A 17223-nucleotide genomic window follows, 5' to 3' on the forward strand; every position below is an offset into this window, starting at 1 on the left:
TTGCTCATCAGTCATCACTCAAAATACTATATAAAGGACATCATTATTATCTGTTGTAATGTTACAGTAGTAATTTAGCTGAAAAACAATCAGATTTTTTTATAGGTTTAGGGGGAGCTACGACAGACAACAACACAACCCTTACGAAAATTTACATTTTAATATTTAACTATAAATCCAGAGAAAATGGTTACTATTGTTTAACTGTGATAACCAAAAATGTAAAATTATTTTACAAATGTATTTATTTAAAAATAAATACAAATCCATTTGCAAAAAAAAATAAATAAATAAATAAAAAATAAACAAGGTTATTTTACTTTTATATAGGCTAATAAAAGCATGGTTAATTTTTGTAAGGGAAAAACATGACTCGTGTACAGTATTAGGATTTTTCTATAAAGATATTGTAGTATTGTAGAGTATTGTAAAGTATAGTTTTGTTCAATCTTGAGTATTAAAGTCATGAGAGAGATGGATAACAGGGCAAAATAACGAGACTGAAGAGAAAAATGGAAGTGAAGGTGCAGTTCAGGAGAGAACTTTAAATTATTTTGCATGTCCCCAAATTAAAGATTTAAAATAGATAAAAAATAGTTTTGTCCATGAATTTGTTTGTTTGTATGAGTTTGAATTTTCCAGTCTGAATTTTTTTCCCAGTCCGCCCCTCCTGTAAATTAATGGCAAAGACATGGCTTCATTTACTACACATAGGCCTACTGAAGCTCGCAGTGTTTTCAACCTCTGCCGCCTCAATATAGGAGTACACGAGCACATAAACATCATTTCTAGAACTGCTCTGTGTCACTTCATGTGCATTTTACTTATTTTGAGAAAACTATCATCATATACAGAGACAGCAGTTTCAAAAAAACACCAATGTTTCAGGAGTTTATTACACAGAATACGTCACATGCTTATTAGATAACTGTATTTAAGTTGATGTATATGCTTTCATTTATTATTCTTTAATTTTCACAAATTTAGAAAAGTAATCAAAAAGTACTCAAAAGTAATTAGTTACATTACTTTAATAAAGTAATTGAAAAAGTTACACTACTATTACATTTTAAACAGGGTAACTTGTAATCTGTAACCTATTACATTTCCAAAGTAACCTTCCCAACACTGCTCTCTCCGCTCCAGATAACATCCTGAAGCGAGTGCTCAACATCCTGAAGTTCTCCTGGGTGCTCTTCCTTGCCCTGCTGGACAGTTTCACCGCCTGGCTCAACTCCATTTGCCAGGAGCACATCGATATCTCCACCGTCCTGCGCATCGAGCGCTGCATGCTCACTCATGAGGTCAAGAAGGTAGTGCTGGCACCACCAATCACTCTGGAGTGCTGCTGATTGGCCTGCATCTGCATTTCTATTTTATCATGCCTTATTGGCTGCATATGACCCGTGATCTTTGTTGTTGTTCTTTTTCCTATTTATAAGTCTTTATTATTATTATTGTTTAGTATTTAACGTATGCTTATTTTAACTGTTTTGTAGCTTTTAGCAACAACTTAAAATTAGGAAACTTTATCGCATTATGTAATGATGTAATAATTTACCAATGCAGATATTGTTAACATGCCAGTGTTTAGAAATGGCATGCAAAATGTAAAATATGAATAAATCTATTTATAAAATATGATATAAAATATGAATAAATATAACCTTTTTCACAATACATTTCAAGCTTTAAAATATGTAACTGAAATGAGCTTCTTATTCAAATGTGGATATATCCTTACTTGGGAAACAAATAATTACAAATAAATGTTGGTAATTCGGTTATAAAATAAGTAAAATATTAGATGAAAATGTCAAATACTAAAGAATACATATCTTAATAAAATGAGATATCAGAAATTAGAGTAGAAATCAGAGTATTAAGTCAAATTACTTTTACGAAATAAATATATATATATATATATTTTAAAATATAATACAAATGGCAAAAGCAAGTAACAAAATTACTAAAATTTTAGATAAAATATAAAAGCTAATTAGTACTAAAGTAAAGGATAATGTACTTCCAGCTGGTTGTCATTGCAAAATAATTTTAAGTTCTCTGATTCCTTTTTACAGTGAATAGTGTTGATAGATGACCTCTGAATGTCACGACTGACCAATCAGAATCAAGCATTTCAGAGCCATGTAATAAAAGTCTATAAATAACAGTAAATTAACAAGTCTCATTGAATCTAGATGGAATGCAGAATCAGTATTAGCACCAGTGCTCTAATTACACTTGACATGAATAATGAGCATCATGCTTGGAACGGACAGCACTGTAAACCTTGAGGTTTAACCCCTCGTCTGCTGCCCTACAGGGGAACATTCCATCACGGGACAGCATCCACACGTACTACCAGAGACAGATGTGCAGGCCAGCGTCCGCCGAGTCCAGCCTGGACCGGACTGAGGACGAGTACTCAGACTTCAGCCCCCTGCGGAGCCAGGCTTATGAGTCCGATCTCTCCCGAGAAAACCTGTCTAGGTGAAGAAACTCCACTCAGTGTTTTAGATCTGTTTGAGACTAGGGTTGGGTATCACTTGAATTTAATCGATTCCTAGTTTCAATTCCAATAAGATACAATACAATAAAAGTCCAAAAATCAGCAGCCTACAGAACACTGCAAGAGGAACTTTGCTTATGTTTTTAATAAAAATACCACAGCAAAAACAACTAGACTACTATAAATACTACAAATAAATCAATAGCGATTTCAGAGATACCTAATTTCAGGTACAGAAACTGTAATTAAAAGTAAAAAAAAAAAAAAACTACATAGTTTTCTTTCATAAGTAAAAATTTTGATCAATCCTATAATAATTAATAAACATTAATGACACAGACAACAGCAGGAATATTAGGCTGCCGTCACTAATGCATCGGTCTAATATACTGATTCATGTTTTTTTTTCCTCAGCTGCTTGCTTACACTCAAGAACGACAGTGTTTATGAGGATATTTCAACATCATAATGTGTGTATTTGTTTGTTCTCGTGAAAGAGAACTCGACTCGGTATTCAGTGCAATATATGAGAGGCTTTCTGTGCTGTGTTCATGCTGTGGATGTGAAAACTGATTGAGTGCCGAACTGAGTTCTCTTTTACATCTTTTTGTACTTTAAAATGTGCCTAAAAGCAGAATTGAAATGTGCATGTCTTATCGAATCTACTGTTCTTGGAAATTCAGAACTGGTTCTGAAATTGAGCTGATCCTTGATACCCAGCCCTGCTTTGGTAGTCTATATAAGCGCACAAAGTAGCTTGGAGATGATTCTCAAAACAGTGAGGGTGTGCACAAGACCAAGTCAGGACTAGATGTCTACTAGTAAAAAGTTTGACCTGAGCAGCACTTTCCTTTGAATTTCAGCTTGTTTAGTGTCTGTGAACTATAATTCACCAGCTCACACATGCCAAATCATAAAAAACTGTCTAAACGTGCTGTCTAACTATGGCCAAACTCGGTGGTATAAAACATAACAGCATGATTTAAGTTATCTCAGGCAATTATTACCATATTCCTACCATTCCTACCATACTGTTGCCCAGGGACGTGCACAGACATTTTGAGGGGCAGGGGCTCAAGTGAAATAAAGGGTACTTCTCATAATTAGTTTTTTTTTTTAAACAAAAAAGTATATTATATATATATATATATATATATATATATATATATATATATATATATATAAACGCAACTCTGACTTCCTTTAAAAAAAAACAATTTAAAAAGTTAATTAATTTTATCTTCTTCAAACTCACACAATTGTTTCATTTTCAAAAGATGTCTACAAAATAATCAGTCTACAGAAACCATGGTCTCCTTAGTATTCACTAGGTTTATAGAGCAGCAAAGGAAACCATTCCACAATGTGCATGTTTTGAACACATTTTCTATGCTACTAGTTTCAAGTATATCTGAAGAGTTCAGATGCAAAAGCCTCTAAGTGCCATCTGAAATTTTCTTATGAGCTTTTTTTTTCAAGCTCGTATTTAAGTTCAGTAATTTAAATAAGTGGAATAAGTGAACATAAACATACAAGCTTGATAAAAATGATCATTATTGAAGGAAATTTCAGATGGCACTTAGAGGATTTATCATCTGAACTCTTCATATTTAGAATAACCTAAATAACTGCATCAAACAGAGGGGCGTGTTTTACTAATAATTTGTTTAGTTTTGCACAAGGCACTACATCGTTTTAATTATTTTGCTGTTATCAGAATACATAACACTTTAAAATTAAACTTACCAAAATAATTGAGTAAAAATTCAATAAAAGCCAATGTCATGTATGTATTTGTGGTGGTATGGAATACTATTTTATAAAGGTTTCGAGGAAATAAAAAAAGTTAAATTACTTAAATAGTTAATTTATAAATATTGTTATTTTTAAAGTTTAATGTTAACTTATTTCTACTCAGTTTTATTTATTAATGTACCAGATGCAGTTACTCAGATTTACTACATTTTTTAGAGATTATCCTCCATCTTTTTGCATCTGTAGATTTCTTCTAAATTCACCAGTTTAGATTTCTACATTTCAGGGGGAAAGACTCTTGATATACGTCAATAACTGGGGACGTTCTGCATGCAAATTAGGCGTCAATTAGTTAAAATGTGCACATTTGCATCTAATTGACAGGGAAATGCAGGTAAATAGGATAAACAAAATAACTAAAGCATATCACCTGGTGGTGATATATGCTTATTTTATTAACTTATTTCATTACATGGCTTGGTTGAATTCCAATGTAGAATGCGGTGTGTTATAACCAACAGACCGCTGTGCGGAGTATAACAGACCGTTGCCATGAAAAACAGAGCGTTGCTATGGACTCACAGGATTCTAACTATAGAGACGGAGCGGATTATTTTCTTTAGCGGAAGCAATACAATCGGGTTTAACAATCGGGAGAGAGGGAGAGGGAGCGCTTCAGAACTCCTGACCTGATATTAGATACTATATTTCAATAAATATATTTGTTTGACAGGGAAGCTGTGTGCAAACAGAAATATATATTATTTTTCAAAAAAAAGCATGACCAGACTGTGCCGCCTGTCGAGTGTAGACCTGCAGTCGTCGAGGTATGAGCCTCCAGCATCCGCTCTGCTTCAGACCGGCCGTGTTTCTGTGTACTTACAGCTCCAGGGCTTTCTGTCATTACCTGCTAGGAGGCAGTTGACTCTAGAATGTGTGTAGACGAATCTATCCTGGGCGTTAACACACACACACACACACACACACACACACAGCTGTGCATGGTTACTATAGCTTGTGATGACAGACAGACAGTGTTTCCAGAACCTTCTGCTCACACACAGCCAAAGCACAATGCCTCTTCACACAGATATTCAGAGTGAGTTCCGTCACGACGCCACACAAATTAGATTCGTACTGCATGGTGCATCACAGTTTGAATAACCAAAATAATTGTGGTAATTGTAACTTTTATCTTACAATTTGGACTGTATTTCTTGCAAGAAAAAATAATGGATCGGATCATTATGACTGTACAGATGATTGTATGATTATAAAAAAAAATTTCTGTTCCTTTCTGTTCCTCTCTGTTCCTCCCTGTTCATTTCTGTTCCTCTCTGTTCCTCTCTGTTCCTCTCCGTTCCTCCCTGTTCCTCCCTGTTCTTTTCTGTTCCTCTCTGTTCCTCCCTGTTCCTCTATGTTCCTCCCTGTTCCTCTCTGTTGCTCCCTGTTCCTCTCTGTTCCTCCCTGTTCCACCCTGTTCCTCCCTGTTCCTCTTTGTTCCTCCCTGTTCCTCTCTGTTCCTCCCATTCCTCCCTGTGCCTCCCTGTTCATCTCTTTTTCTCCCTGTTCCTCTCTGTTCCTCCCTGTTCCTCTCTCTTCCTCTCTGTTCCTCCCTGTTCCTTTCTGTTCCTCTCTGTTTATTCCTGTTCCTCTCTGTTCCTCTGTTCCTCTCTGTTCCTCCCTGTTCGTTTCTGTTTCTCTCTGTTCCTCCCTGTTCCTCCCTGTTTATTCCTGTTCCTCTCTGTTCCCCCTGTTCGTTTCTGTTCCTCTCTGTTCCTCCCTGTCCGTTTCTGTTCCTCCCTGTTCCTCTCTGTTCCTCCCTGTTCCTCTCTCTTCCTTTCTGTTTCTCCCTGTTCTTTTCTGTTCCTCTCTGTTCCTCCCTGTTTTTTCATGTTCCTCCCTGTTTATTCCTGTTTCTCTGTGTTCCTCCCTGTTCGTTTCCGTGCCTCTCTGTTCCTCCCTGTTTATTTCTGTTCCTCTCTGTTCCTCCCTGTTCGTTTCTGTTCCTCTCTGTTCCTCCCTGTTCCTTTCTGTTCCTCTCTGTTCCTCTCCGTTCCTCCCTGTTCCTCCCTGTTCCTCTCTGTTCCTCCCTGTTCCTTTCTGTTCATCTCTGTTCCTCCCGGTTCATTTCCGTTCCTCTCTGTTCCTCCCTGTTTATTTCTGTTCCTCTCTGTTCCTCCCTGTTCGTTTCTGTTCATCTATGTTCTTCCCTGTTCATCTCTGTTCCTCTCTGTTCCTCCCTGTTCCTTTCTGTTCCTTTCTGTTCCTCCCTGTTCCTCTCCCTCTCTGTTCCTCCCTGTTCCTCCCTGGTCCTCTCTGTTCCTCTCTGTTCCTCCCTGTTCCTCTCTGTTCCTCCATGTTCCTCCCTGTTCCTCTCTGTTCCTCCCTGTTCCTGCCTGTTCCTCTCTGTTCCTCCCTGTTCCTCTCTGTTTCTCCCTGTTCCTCTCTGTTCTTCCCTGGTCCTTTCTGTTCCTCTCTGTTCCTCCCTGTTCCTCTCTGTTCCTCCATGTTCCTCCCTGTTCCTCTCTGTTCCTCCCTGTTCCTCTCTGCTTCTCCCTGACCTGTACTGTGTGTGTTCCTCTGGCAGTGAGCTGTACTTGAAGCAGGGCACCAGTGACACCGTCGAGGAGGATCCAGATGCCTCAGACCTGCCTCCTCCCTCGTACAGCACAGCCACAGGCCTGGACTCAGCGGGAAGCACAGAGGGCAGGAGGCTGAGGATCCGAACACTTGATAATGAGAAGAGCGCAGAGACTCTGCTGTCCTCCAGCCATCAGCTGACAGCCAGCGAGTTGCTGCAGAGCAGGTGACCACACACGTCACACATGTGACACTGATACACATTGATATCTACACCGTCTACAGAACATGTTTATTCTTCTGTTTAAAAGCATCAGCATTCAGTAGGTTTAGACTGGCAAAAAAATTTTTTTTTTTTAAGAAGTCTCTTCTGCTCACCAAGACTGCATTTATATGATCATTAATGCAGGAAAACAATTCCTTATTGTAATTTATTTGTGTGATGCACAGCTATATTTTCAGCATCATTCCTCCAGTCTTCAGTGTCACATGATCTTCAGAAATAATTCTAATATGATGATTTACTGCCCAAGAAACATTTCTGATTATTATCAATATTGAAAACAGTTGTGCTGCACAATATTTTATTTTTCAGGATTCACAGATGAATAGAAATTTCAAAAGAACTGCATTTATTTAAAATATAACTCTTTTTTTACATTCTAAATGATTTACTGTAACTTTAAATTCAATTGACTAAAAAATAATAATAATAATTACTGACCCAGTGAACAGTAGTGTATGTAAAAAAAAATATAATTCATATGTCAACAGTACTTAAAATGATAATAAATTAAATAAATTAATCTTTAACAGCAACAAAAATATTTTAAGGTCCAACTGGTTAAATTATTTTAAATTATGTTAAAACAAGGCTATTTATGTCATGTGGATGGCATTGTGACAACAAAATAAATGTTATAAATATTTCCCGGGCAATAACAATAAAAATGTTCAAAAGCCAAAATAAAATAAAATAATAAAAATAATAAAATAAAATAAACTTTTGTTAATTATATATATATAAGATATATATAAGAAATTTTGATGTACTTCAAAAGTGTACTTCACCTGATTGTGTCTGTTTTAAATAGTGTTAAACCCCGTCTGATGTTGTTCTCCGTCAGGATGTTCTATGACGAGGAGCTGGAGGCGTCGGAGCTCTTCTATCGCTCTCAGCCACAGTTCCTTCAGCTCTGCCACGCTCTCTACAACACACTGGTGGCTCACTCTGAGACGGTGTGTTATCTGGTCATCATCCTCAACCACATGATCTCTGCATCGGTGGCCACGCTGGTGCTGCCCATCCTTATCTTCCTCTGGGCCATGCTGTCTGTTCCCCGGCCCAGCAAACGCTTCTGGATGACCGCCATCGTCTACACAGAGGTATCTCCAATCGTCTGATTTACTGTGTAATGCACTACCTAGTAATAACAATACATTATACGGAATTACAAACACCACAGTATGTACGTAATGTTAATATTGCTCAGTACTTGTAACAAGGAAACCTTAAAATAAAGCGTAACCAGGTTTCAGACCACAACAAGTTTGCATTAGTTAATTAACATTCATTAACAACGAGCAATGCATTTACTAATCCCTGATTATGTTTGTTAATAAAAACACAGCTGTTCTTTTTTAGTTCATGTCAGATCAGATGCATTAAATACTATTTACAGATACAGTTTTTGATTTTAATCATGTATTAGTAAATGCTGAAATTAACAAGTACGTTTAATAAATGCTTTAGAATATTTTTTTTATTGTTCATGTTCACTAATGTGAACAAATTAAACTTTACTGTAAAGTGTTGCCGTTTTTTGGTTCAGCAAAACCCGTGGTTCAGCAAAACCCGTGCTTGCTGAAAGAACACAAGTTTGCAAGGAGATTCATTTTCCAATATGAGAGATTTATGCTTAATTTTTACCACATACACCCTATAGTGCTAAATCCTAATAAAATGTCACTGTTTTAGTGCAACATGATGCCGTCTTCTTTCTCAAAGTACTCTGTTTCTTCTTCTCTGCCTGCAGGTCACCGTCGTGTTCAAGTACTTCTTCCAGTTTGGCTTCTTTCCGTTTAACCAGAGCATAGAGCTGGACAAATCCAAACCCTTCCACCCGCCCAACATCATCGGAGTGGAGAAGAAAGAGGGCTACGTCCACTACGACCTGATCCAGCTGCTGGCGCTCTTCTTCCACCGCTCCATCCTGAAGGTAGGAGACGCTCCTCCACGTGTGTCACGGGTCTGAAGTGAACAGGAGTCCTGAGAGTGCTCTTCTTCCTCAGTGCTACGGTCTGTGGGATGAAGATGAGCCCAGGTCAGGAGGTCAGACGGAGGTCTCTCAGCGCTCTGATTCAGACAGTGAAGAGAAAGAGAAGAGCCCCGCACACATCCGACTCCGCAGACAGAGCTCCAGCGTCTCGCAGCGCTCGGCCCGATCCACAGCAGGTGCTCAGATGTCTGCTTACACACTTACATTTGCTAAATTTAGTCTAACTGCAGTGGTTTCTAACCAGAAACGTCTAATTGAGCCTCAAAATGACTTCAAATGATCTAAAATAGGACAAAGGCAGCTTTAAAACAAACTAAAACTGCTGTTAGCTGACATATTTCTTATTTTAATTTGCTTGCCCTAAATTCATTCATTTTAGAAATTACTTAGAAAGCCAAGTTTTTTTTTTTTTTCAATTTATGTCAAGCTCTAAATTTTAATTTTAATTTTTTTTTATGAATATAAGTTGCTATTTGTCAGTTAATTAAAAAATAAAAAAATAATGATAATAATAAAAAACCACACAAAGCAAAAGAGTCACAAATTTGCGTGAGCAGCTGAATCTGATATTTCACCCTTACATCGCTTGGATTTCTATTGAAACCACTGGATTTTGGATGTGAAAAATTACTGAAAAACAATAAATGCATCTTCTGAACTTTACAGGCTTAAAAAAAATAAAAATAAAAAATAAAATAAAAACCTTTAGGGAACAATGTTTTTCCTTTATAAGGGGATACAGACTGTGTTTAATAATTGTGTAATTGTTTATAACGGTTATATGCAGATTATTGTGCCGATGCCAGTAAAATATAAATACGGAATGCATAAAAAAAAAAAGTTTGCTCAGACAGAAGCTACTAGGGTTTACGTTATATTAAATGCTAGATACAGTTTATTGTGCAACCCAAGCAATGTTAACTAAAAACTTTATCTATAATACAAGAGTAAAATACACAGTGACTCTTATTCAGAAATTATGTTTTACTGTTGCTAGCTGCTCATTCAGAAAGATAAAGGAGATAAAATACAGAAATCTTATAATATTAACACCATATAGTAAACACTGTCTTTATGATCATAAGCATACATGGATTGAATGCATGGCATTGACTGATTGACACAGCAAGCCTGTAAAACACTCAACAGCGTGTGATTTGATGTTGAATATTCAGCGCTCATGGTTATTTCATGAAATCAGAGCCTGAAGTTACTAATCACATGGTGATAAAGATGTCTGTGGCTCAGTTTAAGGCGTTTTTAAAACCCCGCAGGGACTGTGTGTGCACACGTGTACTTCTTCAATCTGTTGTGATCTCAGATGCAGATCGTGATCTTGTGTCTGCAGGCAGCAGCCGCACGAGGACGAGTCTGCGTTCACTGAGCGCTCGACAGAAGAGCCACCAGCAGCTCAGAGAACAGATGATCAGAGCACAGCGCTTCACTGTCAAGACGTGAGGCTCGCACTCGCTTGTCTGAGAGGGAAGTCACATCCTCGTATTGTGTTCGTATATCATTCGATCAGCTGGGTTTGTGTTGTTTTCAGGATCCTGGACATCTATCTTCCCATCCGGCAGTTCTTCTATAACCTGATCCACCCGGAGTACAGCGCCGTGACCGACGTCTACGTGCTCATGTTTCTGGCCGACACCATCGACTTCATCATCATCGTCTTCGGATTTTGGGCTTTTGGGGTTTGTAGAGCTTCACCTGCTCCATCACAAACCAGCTTAAAGGAACAGAGCACCCAAAAATGCTGAAAATGTGCTCATCCTCAGGTCATCAGAGATCAGGATGAGTTTGTTTCTTCATCAGGTTTGTAGAAATGTAGCACTGCATCAGTGTCTCATCAATGGATGCTCTGCAGTGAATGGGTGCCGTCAGAATGAGAGTCTAATAAAAACATCTCAATAATCCACAGCACTCCAGTCCATCAGTGAACATCTGGAGAAGACAAAAGATGAAACACATCCAGCATTAAGACGCTTTTAACTCAAACACAGAGTCTATAATCCATTCACTGCAGAGCATCCATTGATGAGACACTGATGCAATGCTACATTTCTACAAACCTGATGAAGAAACAAACTCATCCTGATCTGGGATGAATTGAAGGTGAACACATTATCAGCAAAATACAATTTCGGGGTGAAATATTCCTTTCATATAAGATATCCAGTCTGAAAAAGCAGTTACATTTGTCATGAAACAGAAGTAGCAACAGATCTCTTTGTTTGGTGTAAGTGCAGTAACACCGAAGTGAAACTGGTTCCTCCACAGAAGCACTCTGCTGCGGCTGACATCACTTCCTCCCTGTCGGAGGACCAGGTTCCCGAGGCCTTCCTGGTGATGGTGCTGATCCAGTTTGGGACGATGGTGGTGGACCGTGCGCTGTACCTGAGGAAGACCGTGATGGGGAAGGTCATCTTCCAGGTCATCCTGGTCTTCGGCATTCACTTCTGGATGTTCTTCATCCTCCCAGGAGTCACCGAGAGGTACATGAGGAATGATATCATTATTGAACCCACTGAAGAAGCTGGAGGTCATCTAACGAGGGACTGGGTTTGATTTCCTAGGCGTTTCAGTCAGAACAAAGTTGCCCAGCTCTGGTACTTCGTGAAGTGCATCTACTTCGGTCTGTCGGCGTATCAGATCCGCTGCGGTTACCCCACACGCGTGCTGGGCAACTTCCTGACCAAGAGCTACAACTACCTCAATCTCTTCCTCTTCCAAGGGTAAGACATTCAGCTGCACTCTTTACACACAGAGTCACAGAGTGTGTTCATCCAGTGATCACAGAGCATTACAACATATTAAAGTCAATCTTCATGTGAATGGTGCTCAGGTTTCGGTTGGTGCCGTTCCTCACGGAGCTGCGGGCGGTGATGGACTGGGTTTGGACCGACACCACGCTCAGTCTGTCCAGCTGGATCTGTGTGGAGGACATCTACGCTCACATCTTCGTGCTCAAGTGCTGGAGGGAGTCGGAGAAAGTGAGAGACGTCCAGCCAGTGTCTGTCCAAGCAGCGTTCAGACGCAGGATTCACGGAGGTGTGTTTGTGTGTGTTCAGAGGTATCCTCAGCCTCGAGGACAGAAGAAGAAGAAGGTGGTGAAGTACGGGATGGGGGGGATGATCGTGATGCTGCTCATCTGCATCGTCTGGTTTCCTCTGCTCTTCATGTCTCTGGTCAAATCTGTGGCTGGAGTGGTCAACAAACCGCTGGACGTGTCTGTCACCATCACGCTGGGCGGCTTTCAGGTGCACATTACATCTGGCGAACATTACAACAACAAACCTCATTACTGTAAATTACGGAAGCCCATTTCCACCACAGAATAAAAATTTTTTTAAAAAACTAATTTACTAAAAAATAAAAAATGAAACATGCCATTTTTATCTCATCATTTATACATAATTTCAAAAGTTTATATCTTACAGTTCTGACTTTTTTTTATATAAAACCCAAATTGAAAAAAATAAAAATAATATTATTGAATAATATTTATTCTGTGACAAGCTTAAAAAAAAAAAAAAAAAAACTTAACTGCAAAGACTAATTTTCCTGTAGTTTTAGTTTAGAAGTGTTACGATATCTAAAACTTCACAAAAACTATATAGACATGCTATGAATAATAATAATGATAATAATAATAATACTAATAATACAAAGTATACAGAAACAGTGCTGGGTAGATGACTTACAAATTGTAGTTCATTACTAATTACAGATTACATGAGATTACTTTTACATAGTAATGCAAACATATTCTTTTCAGATGACTTTTAATCTAATAATAATAATTTACGAAGAGAAAGAAAATCTATTGCATCATGTAAATGCATTGTAAGTCATAAAATGCATTAAAACTTACATTACACAAAATAGAAATCAATTATTTTAACAACTGAACACTAAAAATAGAAATATGTATGCAAATGTGACCATTGATCGAAAAATGTGAAACGTGTATTGTTCAGTTATTGCAACATTAACACATAAGCAATGTATTGTTGGCTATTGCTACAAACGTCCCCCGTGCAGCGACGCGAGACTCGAGGTCGTGATGTCTGTGTGTGTCTGTGTTTTCCAGCCCATCTTCACTATGAGTGCGCAGCAGAATCAGCTGAAGGACGTCACTCACACAGATTTCATCCGCTTCCTGAACTCATACAGACACAGTTCTGTAAGTGTGATGTTTGGAGAAGCATGTTGTTCTAGAATCGCCGTTCTTTAGTCCTCGTGTAATGTGTGAAGTGTTTCCCAGAGTGCACTGCAGTTCTTGGAGGCGTATACGGCGGAGGACGTGACTGTGGCGGAGCTGGAAGGAAGCTCTAACTCTCTGTGGACCATCAGCCCCCCCAGCAGGAAGAACCTGATGGACGTCCTGAGCAAAGAGGACCAGTTTCCTGTCACCATGTCCTGGAGCATCCAGAGGTACAGATACAGAGCATCCCATGGGGTCTCGTTTAGAAAACTCATCCTAAACATGAACAAAAAGCTAGGAAGAGTACACATGAGCTGTTTCAGATTTATAAAACCATGTGTGTGCCAGAACCTGCGCAGAAATCTCTTTATAAACCTGTGCATCTCCCCCTGACTCCTCCCTGAAATCACCATATATGGAGCTGACAATGCATGCCTCATCTGCTATCATTTACATGCATATCCACATGACACCATGTTTAACGCCGAGACATTAAAGAAATATGACATTACACACATTTATTTTTATTGCTAAATATTATCCAGTATGCTTGTTATGTTTTACAATAAATATATGAAAATATCCATAAAAACAAAAAAAAATTTAAATTTTTAAAATTTAAAATTTAAAATTTCTGATTATTATCAATGTTGAACACAGTTGTGCTGCACAATATTTGTGTGCATACCGTCATACATTTTATTTTTCAGGATTCACAGATGGTTCAGAAAAACAGCATTTATTTGAAATAGAAATCTTTTGCAACAAAAGTCTTTACTGGCACTTATGATTGATTGCATGCATCTTTGATGAATAAAAGTATTAATTAAAAATAATAATAAAAAACAAATCTATTCCATTTTTTTTGACCAGTAGTGTATTATTACAGTAGAATCATGGTAATGCTCATTTATTCTAGTGCAGTTCTCAGGTGATTGTAGTAAATATATCCCATAAAACTTCTCTCTTGTGCAGGAATCTGAGTCTGGGAGCAAAGGCTGAGTTTGCAATGGACAAACACATCACATATCTGGACATGAACACTAGACAGGCGCTGATAGCGTTACTCAATGGAACCAGAAATAAACCCGTGTTAGTACAAAAATTCAACATATAAATCGTGCATTTCATACTTACATCAATGCTTATATTTATGGTCCATTTTCTCATTCTCAGGGTCATAGAGCAAGTGTTTCCCTGCTTTATTCGAGCGCCGAGTGACTCAAACGCCAAACCAGTGGATCAGCTCTATACAGGTAATGTAGAATCAGGATGACTCCTCTCCATGAATACTGACGTCACCTGTAACTCACACATCTCATCGATCCCTCTGTGCCAGATGAGGGCTATAAGAGCATCCAGCTGGACTTGGAGAGGTCTCACACCAGCAGTGAGGACATTCAGGAGTGGTGGATCGTGGACCAGCCATCGGCAGCGAAGATCCAGATGAGATCCGAGTCCAAGCTGGAGAAGAAGAGAGGAGCAGGACTGCAGCTGTACGTCTTCAGTGATAAAGTCAGTCCTCCCAGCCTGGGCTTCCTGGCAGGATATGGGTGAGTCACGGGATACGCTCCCAAACATCTCGGAGCACGCAGATAAAGAGTTACATCATCACCAATTTCACTTTTTGATTTTTTTTTTTTTCAACGTCAGATTTTGTGTTTGCATCACTTTTTTTTTAGAAAACGTGTCAGACTTTCAAAAGACAAAAAAAAATTATAGTTTTTAAAAGTAAGAACAAAGACACAAATAACAAACTAGGAATAGTATCCAGGTACAAAATAGTACAGCAATTAATCAAATCTAAAATAAAGCATTGCATAGTCTTCACTGTATAAATTAAAATGTAGATTAATCCTTATTATAGCTACTAAAGGCTGCTGTCACTTTAAGACATATCGCACAGCTGTCTACATTCACTTGCAGCCTACGGTTTGTATGTCAATACTCGCCAAGACAGACATTTTTACACAAGTGTGAGTGTGACAGTTTGTTTTCTCTATACATGACTCTATTTTCTCTATAGCTTGACTGTTGTACAAGAAGCATTGCATTTTCTCATTCATGCATGTTTATTAGTGGTTGACCAATATATTGCCAAGGCAATGAAAACCTACCTTTTCGAACTCCTAGACCATTCGTCCAATTTTCCCCAAATTTGAGTCCATGGCTGCAAAAACATACAGATTTCGTGTCGATAGACAAATTAGTTCTCGTTTACCACATCAACTAATTTGATGGCATCATGCAAAAACTGCATCTGAGACCACACCACATCAATTTAGAAATTAGACCTATTGGTCAAAGGTAATAAAACATTCAATCAGATCCCTAGTGATTTATGATTTCATCTCAAAATGTATTTAATTGCTCATTTTTGTTGGTGCGGTGCTTCCTGCCATGCTTAGGTCCTCATTTTGCCTTGACCGCTTAAAGGATAATTCACTTCCAGAATTAAAATGACCTGATAATCTACTCACCCCCATTGCATCCAAGATGTTAATTTCTTCATGACTGATGAAAGAAAGACATGAAGTTTTCATCCATATAGTGGACTTCAATGGGACCCAATGAATGCAGTTTCAAGTTTACAAATGCTGGGTTAGCTCTGCGATGTGCATGCATTACGTTATCATGGTGAAAAGGTCACGCACATAAGTTCATCTTCACACTTCAGTTAAAAACTTGATTGTGTAGAGCCCTATGAAGCTGCACTGAAACTGCATTCTGGACTTTCATATCACTGGCCACCATTGAAGTCCACTATATGGAGAAAAATCCTGGAATGTTTTCCTCAAAAAACAAACAACGTAATTCCTTTGCGACTGAAGAAAGACAGACATGAACATCTTGAATGAAATGGTGGCGAGTAAATGAATTGTTGCTTGTATATTTAGTGTTGTGTTGTGATTGCGGCTGCAGATGTAAGTAACACAAGTGTCTCCTGCAGTATCATGGGCCTCTACGCATCTGTGGTGCTGGTGATCGGGAAGTTCGTCCGTGAGTTCTTCAGTGGCATCTCGCACGCCATCATGTTCGAAGAGCTTCCATGCGTCGACCGCATCCTCAAACTCTGCACAGACATCTTCCTGGTGCGGGAAACTGGCGAGCTGGAGCTGGAGGAGGACCTGTACGCCAAACTCATCTTCCTTTACCGCTCGCCAGAGACCATGATCAAGTGGACGAGGGAGAAGACCAAATAAAAACCCAACGATCCCAAAGAAGGATGCTGCAATTCAATGAGACCTACAGGTGAACCAGCTGTACCAAAGAGCCCTGATTCAGAAGCAGCCACCACCAGTGGGATCTTTAAAGAGCTCTAGCGCCACCTGTCTGTCGGGAGATTGGTTAGTCGCGCATTGTGCAATATGCTGTGCTGGAAGCTGGCCCTAAACTTGAACAAAGAGAGGAGACGGTGACTGAACACTAGCCACTTTTTCTTCAGAGACAACTGGACACCAGAAGTGCTTGGGTTTCTAAGACTACTTAGCATCGAAATCACGATCTATAATAGCTTGAACGAAGAACTGAAGGGTTCTCAGGAGGAGTATCCGCTCTTCAGGATGTGTGATTGTGGATCAATATCATGAGTATAAAGCACATTCTAGAAACCAACTGTTGCCTTATTTGTCCGTCTACATGCTGCACTTTTAGTTTTTGTTACATGTGTTTCAATGACCATTTTGTATGCATGTAAGTCTACAGAAACTCAGATCTTAAATATGCAAAAATCACAGATTCTCTTTATTCAGTGGCGTTGTGAAACCATGCAAATCCAGAATGAACAGAAATTGTTCCCTGCAATTTCAAAGCACACTTCCTCCATTAAAACAAAAAATCAACTAAGACTGGGTTTCTAACGTTCAGATATTCGTAAGGCATTTCAT

General features: G+C 38.7%; 1 protein-coding gene across 1 annotated transcript in view; it reads left to right on the forward strand.

Moving 5' to 3' along the window:
* The window catches only part of LOC132115610 (piezo-type mechanosensitive ion channel component 2-like), a 130675-nt gene extending 113491 nt beyond the window's left edge, over nt 1–17184 (forward strand). Inside the window, exons 35-53 of the mRNA XM_059524026.1 lie at nt 1147–1313; nt 2327–2493; nt 5047–5094; nt 6858–7076; nt 7978–8236; nt 8887–9069; nt 9143–9305; nt 10478–10583; nt 10676–10823; nt 11410–11624; nt 11706–11864; nt 11975–12122; nt 12201–12389; nt 13223–13315; nt 13397–13566; nt 14312–14428; nt 14513–14592; nt 14676–14889; nt 16287–17184. Of these exons, the coding sequence (XP_059380009.1) occupies nt 1147–1313; nt 2327–2493; nt 5047–5094; nt 6858–7076; nt 7978–8236; nt 8887–9069; nt 9143–9305; nt 10478–10583; nt 10676–10823; nt 11410–11624; nt 11706–11864; nt 11975–12122; nt 12201–12389; nt 13223–13315; nt 13397–13566; nt 14312–14428; nt 14513–14592; nt 14676–14889; nt 16287–16539 (3098 nt within the window). The 3' untranslated portion in view covers nt 16540–17184. The remainder of the gene's footprint in view (nt 1–1146; nt 1314–2326; nt 2494–5046; nt 5095–6857; nt 7077–7977; nt 8237–8886; nt 9070–9142; nt 9306–10477; nt 10584–10675; nt 10824–11409; nt 11625–11705; nt 11865–11974; nt 12123–12200; nt 12390–13222; nt 13316–13396; nt 13567–14311; nt 14429–14512; nt 14593–14675; nt 14890–16286) is intronic.
* The last annotated feature ends 39 nt before the right edge of the window (nt 17185–17223 follow it).

The sequence above is a fragment of the Carassius carassius genome, chromosome 35 (assembly GCF_963082965.1).
Source record: "Carassius carassius chromosome 35, fCarCar2.1, whole genome shotgun sequence".
NCBI lineage: Eukaryota > Metazoa > Chordata > Actinopteri > Cypriniformes > Cyprinidae > Carassius > Carassius carassius.